Source organism: Plecotus auritus (genome assembly GCF_963455305.1).
Source record: "Plecotus auritus genome assembly, chromosome: 9".
NCBI classification, from domain to species: Eukaryota; Metazoa; Chordata; class Mammalia; order Chiroptera; family Vespertilionidae; genus Plecotus; species Plecotus auritus.
In genome coordinates, this window is record NC_137783.1 from 70786243 (window position 1) to 70796579 (window position 10337).

Here is a 10337-nt window from a genome sequence, read left to right on the forward strand (position 1 = left end):
AGAATGAGTTATTAACAGTGAATTTTTTGCATTTCCTATGGCTCTAGGGGCCTCATATACAGTCTATTAATATACATTGTGACATATTTATGCATTTCAGTTCTCTATTATGTTTTGAAACTTCACTATTTTTTCATGTCACTTCATATTATTATCTTCTTAACAATTTCTTAGTGATTTCTTCCTCAGTACTTCACCTGTCCTTTCATTCTTTTATTTTTCTCTTTCATGGATGCCATGTTCTTTGGAAGCTTGTTTAGACCAAGTTAATGGCCTTTTAGGCTTCCTCCACCTGAATAGCAGTTCACTTTTTGAATAATAAGAATTATATGTCATGGGGGCAGGGGCATCAGGATGTTAGAGATGCTTAGGTGGGGCATAGCCAAAAACAGGTTGGGAACCACTGGTTTAAATAAAGCACAATTTGCCCAAGGGTGCACAGCTAGTCAATGGCACAGCAAAACATGTGCACACCCACGTGCATGCGATTCCAAAGCCTGAGCCCGAACCACTCTGACATGACCAGAGTGCAAGGGACGGCGGAAGGAAGGAGCACCCTGTAAAGGACTGTGTCCTGTGCCTGAGGAGTTGTCATGGGATTTCACATCATCAGAACAGCTGTGTAAGCACTAATTCGAGGAGGGCAAGAACAGAGGCAGAGGGACCATGGAAGCAGTTATCCTGAAAGCACAGGCAAGAAGTTACGAACTAAAGTAGTGGCTGTGAGAATGGGAAGGGCCAGATGCTATGGATATTAGAATAACTGGACTTGATGTCTTCACCAAAGGAGGGAGAGGTGGGAAGCCAGAGCACTTAAGCCAGTATCCTGTTCACAGTTATCTTTTCATTTCTACACCTTGCCAACAGCACACCTAGCATGCCACCTAGAAGAGAGGAAATTCCCAGCAAATGTTTGCTGCAAGTATTGGAGGAATTCCAGGGGCAACTTGGCTGTGAATGGTGAAGTCCTCCAGGAGACAGGAAGAACAAGAGGAGGAACAGATCTTGGGGACCAGGAAGGTTGGGGAAGGTGCAGTTGGGGATGAACAGTAAGCAGATCTAAACAGATCTGAGCTCAGGAAAGAGGCCTGGTTGGAGCCATAGTTAGTGGGAATCACCATTAAATAGGTGGTAACCGAACCTCTGGGTGAAGTCACCCAGAACTGGCTGTGGTGAGTAGAATGGAAGGGCTGCAAAGGCAACTGAGGGAAGGCTGTTAGAAAAACCAGGAGAGCCCCGAGGGGTGGCTCAGTCTACTGGAGCTCCTAGGAAAGGTTGCTGGTTCAGTTGCAGGGTCCATTCCCAGTCAGGGCACATACCTGGGTTGCAGGTTCAGTCCTGGGAGCAACCAATTGATGTCTCTTTCTCTTTCTCTCTCTCTCTCTCTCTCTCTCTCTCTCTCTCTCTCTCCTTCTTCTTCTTCTTCTTCTTCCCCTCCCCCCCCCCAGGCAACCAATTGATGTCTCTCTCCCCTGGGAGGCAACCAATTGATGCCTCTCTCTCTCTCTCTTTCTCTCCTATCAATGTTTCTCTTTCTTCCTCCCCCCCCCCCCTCAAATCCATAAAAACATATCTTGGATGAGGATTAAAGAAAAAAATCAGGAGAGAGGAATCTTGGAAGCCAAGTGAGGACAGTGGGAGAAGGCAGATCTTTTCAAATCAATGCAAGGAAAGTTAAAAAAAGAAAACCAAAAACTTTCTAACTTCCCAGCTGCCGCAAAGCGGGAAAGGGTCTGGCTAACCCTAGAATCGGCCCCTGAGGAAGCTTTTCCACAAGAGAGGCATCCACGCCAGGCTCGCAGGCGGCCTTCACACCGAGCAGGGCATGTCTACGAGCGCCGCAAGCTCTCGCCGCCCGCGCCCGGCCCGCCGCAGCCCCTCCCGGCCCGGCCCTCGCTGCTCCGGGGGTCCCGGCAGATGCACTTGGCCCGCCTGCCTTTCTCACTTCTTCCTGCAGTCCCCGCCCACGCTCGTGCACACCCGCTCGTTGGCACCCGAGAGTGCCTCGACTCTCCCGGTCCCCCGAGCCCTCCTACGAGGACGTCCTCACCTGTCCCCCACGCCAGAGGCTCCGGGCGAGGGCTCCCGGCTCTACACAACTTCCCAGCACCACCCCGGCTCCCCCGCTCCCCGCTTCCAGGGACGCCGGGGTGTTGCCCTGCAGCGGCCCACAGCCACTTCCGGGAAGGGTAAAAACGTAGCAACTGAGAGTCCCGCCTCTACCCGGAGTCAATAGGTCGCAGAATGAGAGCTCTGACGTTGGATTGGTTAGGCGTCCTGTCGGATCACGGAAGAGTGATGCACCTTTCCCATTGCACAATGGGAGATGTAGTCCAAGATAGTCGATGTGGCTCCGCAAGGGTCTAAAAGAAAGCTCTGAATTTAGATATGAGGGGAATTCCTTCCCAGGCAGGAAAGGTGCATTCACTGCATTTATAGTAACGTGAATTAACTAGGGCAATTTATTCCTCATCACTTTTTAGTAGTGTGATTAATATCAGGTGAACAATGCACTGATCATAAATAATCAACCCATAAGCCTTTAATAAACAACAGAAATGTGAATATAAGGTAATAGAACACTCAACCCCCCCCCCCAAAAAAAAGGATGCGTGCCTTGTGCTCTGATTAAATCAATGAGCACCTGACACGGAGTTAAGAGACTAGTTTCTACTGTTCATCCTTTCACCAGATTATGGGCTCAGTTTGCATATCTGCAAAGTGGGGATAATATCTGTCCTAACTATTTTGAAGAGACTGTTTAAGAGGGAAAAGAGTGACACAATGTATAACCCCTCCGCACGCCCTATTTGGCAGAAGGGTTGCTACTAATATAACTCCAAAGAGCTTTAGTTTTGCTTACACAGAGAACAAAAATCTCTCTCATATGTTCTCAACCTCCTAGAGAAGGTTAAGAGTGGCAAAGACAACTCTGGCCATTATCAATCAGAAAACTAGGGAACAGGAAAATTAAGAGATGTTACTATAACCAGAATCAAGGTTCTGCTGCCTGTACCATGAAAACCAAACTCATGAGACAGATGCTGGTGAAAAAGGAAAGAGGTCTGAGGGCTGGGGGACTCTTGCCCCAAAGCCCATTTCTGCATCTTAGTGCAGGCAGAGGTTTTTATAAGGAGGAGAGGCAATGCAGAACAAAGAGATCAAGGGGAGGGAGTTGAAAAGTTCTCTGCGTGCAGGCCAGCACCTTCCATTCTGGTAAGGATCTTGAAACTGGTCAAGTAATGGTCTGATGTGCATCATCCTGGTTCTACATCATTCTGGTTCTGTATCATCCTCATTCTATGGTTGAAGGTCAACCAGTCTCCCAGAACTGGGATAACTGAAGGGCAGAGTCTGCATCTTCTGAAGTTAGTTCCTAGGATTCTTATACAAGCAGGCTGTTTCTCTACAAGCTACATATTAGAGTCAGCTTTTACAGAAACAGTGTCAAAAATGGTGGGGTGGATCTATATATAGAGAGGAGAAACCAAGATGGCGGCATAGGTAAACACCTAAACTGCTGCCTCGCACAACAATTTCAAAACTACAACTAAAAGACAGAACGGACACCATCCAGAACCACAGGAAAGCTGGCTGAGTGAAAATTCTACAACTAGAAGGAAAGAGAAAAGCTCACAGAGAATTGGAGGTACGGCAAAGGGGCTTTGTGCGCACAGAGAGGAAGGGCGGCTGAGAGCCTGGCTGACTTTCTCTGGCGGAAGGAGGAAGGAAGCCTCCGACCGCACTGAACCCCAGTTCTGACTGCACTGAACCCCAGTTCCGGGCGAACCCCTGGGGACCCACGCTCTTACGGGGGGAGTCTGGACTCTCGGGCGGAGACTCGAGCTGGGAAAGGCAGAAGTCTGAAGGCGCGCGCGGGCCAGTGCGCACAAAGGCTGCGGAGGTTGCCACAGGCTTTCCCTAGTGGAAGGGAGTCAGAGGATCCTGACTGCACTGAGCCCCAGTTCTGACTGCAGTGAACCCCAGTTCCAGGCGAGCCCCTGGGGACCCACGCTCTTGTGGGGGGAGTCTGGACTCTCGGGCGGAGACTCGGGAGCTGGGGAAGGCGGAGGACTGAAAGTGCGCGCGCGCGTGCCAGTGCGCACAAAGGCTGCGGAAGTTGCCACAGGCTTTCCCTAGTGGAAGGGAGTCAGAGGATTCTGACTGCACTGAGCCCCAGTTCTGACTGCAGTGAACCCCAGTTCCAGGTGAGCCCCTGGGGACCCACGCTCTTGTGGGGGGAGTCTGGACTCTCGGGCGGAGACTCGGGAGCCGGGGAAGGCGGAGGACTGAAAGCGCGCGCGCGCGTGCCAGTGCGCACAAAGGCTGCGGAGGTTGCCACAGGCTTTCCCTAGTGAAAGGGAGTCAGAGGCTCCTGACGGCACTGAGCCCCAGTTCTGACTGCACTGAACCCCGGTTCCAGGCGAGCCCCTGGGGACCCACGCTCTTGTGGGGGGAGTCTGGACTCTCAGGCGGAGACTCGAGCTGGGGAAGGCGGAGGACTGAAAGCGCACATGCGCGCAAGGGCAAGGCTGACAGGAAGCCAAGACTGAGACTCCACCCCATCCAAGCTGAGCACAGAGGCTATTGCAATTTGGCAAGTCTAATCCTATAAGGCTGTCTCCAGCACCGAACTTCTCCCAGCATAGACACAGCTGATCCTTACAGCCAACTGGCCCGGAGGTCAATTCTTCCCAGTGATACCAACAACAATAAAGACTTAATTACAACAAGGCTGTACACACAGTCCACAAAGGGGTGCACCAAGAGTGTCCACCTCAGGTTAACTGGGGAAGCAGACCCACTGGGCCATATTGGAAACCTAGCACAAATATCTACCTTACCAACTCAGGGAATCAGTGAAAATGCGGGGTCAAAGAATCAGATCACAAACGAAAGAAATGGAGGAAAACAAATGACTGGATATAGAATTCAAAACCACGGTTATAAGACTTTTTAAGAATATCCTAGAAAAGGCCGATAAATATAACGAGACCCTCGAAGATATGAAAAAGGACCAACTAGAAATTAAACATACACTGACTGAAATAAAAAATATTATACAGAGACCCAGAAACAGAATAGAGGAACACAAGAATCAAGTCAAAGAATTGAAATACAAAGAAGCAAAAAACACTCAACCGAAAAAGCAAAAAGCAAAAAAAAAAATCCAAAAAGTTGAAGATAATGTAAGAAGACTCTGGGACAACTTCAAGCGTACCAACATCAGAATTATGGGGGTGCCAGAAGAAGAGAGAGAGCAAGATACGGAAAACCTATTTGAAGAAATAATGACCGAAAACTTCCCCCACCTGGTGAAAGAAATAGACTTACAAGTCCAGGAAGCCCACAGAACCCCAAACAAAAGGAATCCAAAGAGGACCACACCAAGACACATCATAATTAAAATGCCAAGAGCAAAAGACAAAGAGAGAATATTAAAAGCAGCAAGAGGCCCTAACCGGTTTGGCTCAGTGGATAGAGCGTCGGCCTGCGGACTGAAGGGTCCCAGGTTCGATTCCGATCAAGGGCATGTACCTTGGTTGTGGGCACATCCCCAGTGGGGGGTGTGCAGGAGGCGGCTGATCGATGTTTCTCTCTCATCGATGTTTCTAGCTCTCTATCCCTCTCCCTTCCTCTCTGTAAAAAATCAATAAAATATATTTAAAAAAAAAAAAAAGCAGCAAGAGAAAAACAGTTAATTACCTACAAGGGAGCACCCATACGACTGTCAGCTGACTTCTCAACAGAAACTATGCAGGCCAGACGGGAGTGGCAAGAAATTTTCAATGTGATGAATAGCAAGAACCTACAACCAAGATTACTCTACCCAGCAAAGCTATCATTCAGAATTGAAGGGCAGATAAAGAGCTTCACAGATAAGAAAAAGCTGAAGGAGTTCATCACCACCAAACCAGTATTATATGAAATGCTGAAAGGTATTCTTAAAGAAGAGGAAGAAGAAAAAAGTAAAGAGAAAAATTATGAACAACAAATACATATCTATCAACAAGCGAACCTAAAAATCAAGTGAATTAAAAACCTGAGGAACAGAATAATCTGGTGAATATAATAGAATCAGGGGCATAGAAAGGGAGTGGACTGATAATTCTCAGGGGGAAAGGGGTATGGGGGGTTCAGGAAGAGACTGGACAAAAATCATACACCTATGGATGAGGACAGTGGGGGGGAGGTAAGGGCAGAAGGTGGGGTGGGAAATGGGTAGAGGGGAGCTATGGGGGGAAAAAGGAGAAATAATTGTAATAATCTGAATAAAGATTTATTTTAAAAAATAATAAAAAATAAAATGGTGGGGTGGGTTACAATTCCCCACGGTTACATTACTGGTTGAAAAGGAGAGTGGCACACCTGGAGAAGCTCCTGATAAGGTCCATTGTGGAGAGGCGTCTGGCTCTCACTAACCCCCGAAACTAGTCCCACGCCACTCAGGGCTGATTGCAGAATGAGGAAACCAGGTTGTTGTTCCTGTTGATCCCCAACCAGATTCCCAGAATGTAGTACTCATGTTTAACTTTAAACCTTGCTGTGGCAGTTCTGCCTATACTTTTCTTTATTCTGCCTGCACATGACAAATCCTCGCTCCCCCTTCCTTTCCACTCTTCTTAAGAGTCTCTCAGAGAAGCCAAAGAGCCCCGACTGGAAGGAACTCGAAGGGCTCAACAGTTTACATCACAAACCTTGCACAAAACAGGGATTCAAAAACCTTTTGTGGACTTGGTCCCTATGTTTAAGAACTTGCTATCAATTTGGTTGACTTTAATAGCTGTCAAGTTTTTCGCAACGGGTTTGCCGCCAGAACACAGGTGTCGTGAAAACCACCATTAACTCAAACCCAAGATGGGAAAGGAAAAGACTCACATCAACATCGTCGTCATTGGACACGTAGATTCCGGCAAGTCTACCACTACTGGCCATCTGATCTACAAATGTGGTGGAATCGACAAAAGAACCATCAAGAAATTTGAGAAGGAGGCTGCTGAGATGGGGAAGGGCTCCTTCAAGTATGCCTGGGTCTTGGATAAACTGAAAGCCAAACGGGAGCGAGGTATCACCATTGATATCTCCCTGTGGAAATTCGAGACCAGCAAGTATTATGTGACCATCATTGATGCCCCAGGGCACAGAGACTTCATCAAAAACATGATTACAGGCACATCTCAGGCTGACTGTGCTGTCCTGATTGTTGCTGCTGGTGTTGGTGAATTTGAAGCAGGCGTCTCCAAGAATGGACAGACCCGTGAGCATGCCCTTCTGGCCTACACACTGGGTGTGAAACAGCTGATTGTTGGTGTTAACAAAATGGATTCCACTGAGCCACCCTACAGCCAGAAAAGATACGAGGAAATTGTTAAAGAAGTTAGCACCTACATTAAGAAAATTGGCTACAACCCTGACACAGTAGCATTTGTGCCAATTTCTGGTTGGAATGGTGACAACATGCTGGAGCCAAGTGCTAATATGCCTTGGTTCAAGGGATGGAAGGTCACCCGTAAAGATGGCAATGCCAGTGGAACCACACTGCTTGAAGCTCTGGATTGCATCCTGCCACCAACTCGTCCAACTGACAAGCCCCTGCGTCTGCCCCTCCAGGATGTCTACAAAATTGGTGGTATTGGTACTGTCCCTGTGGGCAGAGTGGAGACTGGTGTTCTCAAGCCCGGCATGGTGGTCACCTTTGCTCCAGTCAACGTTACAACTGAAGTAAAGTCTGTTGAAATGCACCATGAAGCTTTGAGTGAAGCTCTTCCTGGGGACAATGTGGGCTTCAACGTCAAGAACGTGTCTGTCAAAGATGTTTGTCATGGCAATGTGGCTGGTGACAGCAAAAATGATCCACCAATGGAAGCAGCTGGCTTCACAGCTCAGGTGATTATCCTGAACCACCCAGGCCAGATCAGTGCTGGATATGCGCCTGTGCTGGATTGTCACACAGCTCACATTGCTTGCAAATTTGCTGAGCTGAAGGAGAAGATTGATCGTCGTTCTGGGAAAAAGCTGGAAGATGGCCCCAAGTTTTTGAAATCTAGTGATGCTGCCATCGTTGATATGATTCCTGGCAAGCCCATGTGTGTTGAGAGCTTCTCTGACTACCCTCCTCTGGGCCGTTTCGCTGTTCGTGACATGAGACAGACAGTTGCTGTGGGTGTCATCAAAGCAGTGGACAAGAAGGCAGCTGGAGCTGGCAAAGTCACCAAGTCTGCCCAAAAAGCTCAGAAGGCTAAATGAATATTATTCCCAACACCTGCCACCCCAGTCTTAATCAGTGGTGGAAGAACAGTCTCAGAACTGTTTGTCTCAATTGGCCATTTAAGTTTAATAGTAAAAGACTGGTTAATGATTACAATGCATCGTAAAACCTTCAGAAGGAAAGGAGAATGTTTTGTGGACCATTTGGTTCTTTTGTGTGTGTGGCAGTTTTTAAGTTATTAGTTCTTAAAATCAGTACTTTTTAATGGAAACAACATGACCAAAAATCTGTCACAGAATTTTGAGACCCATTAAAATAACAAAGTTTAATGAGAAAAAAAAAATAGCCGTCAAAACTCTTAACTTTTGTCCCTTAGCATGTGTCCCTTGCTCTGTCAAGGGGAGAACTAATAAAATAAGGGTCATTGTGGAATTAATGGGATTACCTCACACAGATAAGCAATTTACATTTTATCAGGTTTCCCTATAGGTTTGTACTCAGAAATGCAAACCAATTTTTAAATGCGCTTAGGCTAACATAATTAAGAAAGCAAGTCTTTGGGGGGAAATAACACAAATGACACACCAACGGATGTACTGTAATATGCCCAGTAAGCGAGGAAGAGAGACGGAATTTCACACAGTAGGTTTTCTTCTCCAGTCAGGGATACTTAGGGATGATTTTTCAAAGATAGGGGAGGAAAAAACCACATCAGTCTCAAATTTTATGCCCTACCCCCAGGTCAGAAATTCCACTGTTAAAACTTTTATTCTTGTTTCATGCTATTTACTTATAATATACAAAATAATCAACCACATAATAAGAAAGAAAAACACTAATCCTGCCATTTAAAAAAATTATATAAAGATGTGAAATGTTCACTCTACACTTTCAATCCACCCTAATTAACACTGCAAGCGGCCCATCCTTCTCTCCTCTGCTTTATTTTTCTCCATACAGCATGTCACCACCTGAAATACTGTATATTTATTCCTTTATTGTCTGTAAGCTGCATGAGGGTGGGAGTTTTGTCCACTTTATTGTTGTATCCACAGTGCCTAAACAATGCTTAGAACGTAGTAAGCACTCAAAAAACATTGGCTGAATAAATGAATGAGTGAATGATTGGCTGAATGAATGAATGAGCAAACAAAGGAAGACATGAATCCCACCCTTTGGAGGAAACCACTTTTGGTTCCTGTCTATCAGACCTTTTCATATTTATGTGGATGTAAATTTATATGCAGACATGTATATGCACGTGTGCATACTTTTTAATTTTTAGAGAAATGAGGTCATAATATACTTACTGTTCTACAATGGGCTCTTTGCATTTAACATGTCATAAACAGTTTCCAAGGTAAATTTCATAAGAAGTTACTTAAGGCCTGGCTGGCGTGGATCAGTGGTTTGATAGTTCGATTCCCGGTCAGGGCACATGCCCAGGTTTCGGGCTCAATCCCCAATGGGAGGGTGCAGGAGGCAGCTGATCAATGATTCTCTCACATCATAGATGTTTCTGTCTTTCTCTCCTTATCCCTTCCTCTCTTAAATCAACAAAAATATTTGTTTTTGAAAGAAGTTACTCTATTCTGTTGTTGTTGTTGTTAATCCTCACCCGAGGCATTTTTTTCCCATTGCCTTTCCAGCATGGAAAGGAGGGAGGGAGGGGGAGGGAGAAAGAAACATCGATGTGAGAGAGACACATCAATTGGTTGCCTCCAGCTGGCTCCCCAGCCAGGGTGGGGATTGAACCTGGTATGTGCCCTTGACCAGAAATCGAACCCTTGACCCTTTGGTAAGCGGGCAAATGCTCTATCCACTGAGCCATGCCAGCCAGGGCACTCTATTCTGTTTTCTTCTTCTTCTTTTTAACATATTTTAATTTATTTCAGAGAGGAAGGGAGAGGGGGAAAGAGGAAGGGAGAGGGGGAAAGAGAGAGAGAGAGAGAGAGAGAGAGACATCCATGATGAGAGAGAATCATTGATCGGCTGCCTCCTGCGCACCCCACACTGAGGATGGAGCCCGCAACCTGGGCATGTGCGCTTGAATGGAATTGAACCCAGGACCCTTCAGTCCAGAGGCAGAAGCTCTATCTGCTGAGCTAAATCAGCTAGGGCAGCACTC

The 10337-nt window shown here is 46.7% G+C and overlaps 2 protein-coding genes across 6 annotated transcripts in view; one reads left to right on the plus strand and one right to left on the minus strand.

Annotated features, from left to right (window-relative positions):
- The window catches only part of CEP164 (centrosomal protein 164), a 76018-nt gene extending 73835 nt beyond the window's left edge, over positions 1 to 2183 (minus strand). For 4 of the 5 annotated variants that reach the window (XM_080642817.1, XM_080642818.1, XM_080642815.1 and 1 more), the window contains exon 1: positions 2051 to 2183. The gene's annotated coding sequence lies outside the window, so the exon portion shown is untranslated. The remainder of the gene's footprint in view (positions 1 to 2050) is intronic. The other variant, XM_080642816.1, reaches the window with a different exon arrangement.
- A 4622-nt stretch (positions 2184 to 6805) lies between these two features.
- LOC308234392 (elongation factor 1-alpha 1-like) lies at positions 6806 to 8538 on the plus strand. Its single transcript, XM_080642030.1, has one exon. The coding sequence runs from the start codon at positions 6859 to 6861 to the stop codon at positions 8245 to 8247; it is 1389 nt and encodes a 462-aa protein (XP_080498156.1). The 5' UTR covers positions 6806 to 6858; the 3' UTR covers positions 8248 to 8538.
- The last annotated feature ends 1799 nt before the right edge of the window (positions 8539 to 10337 follow it).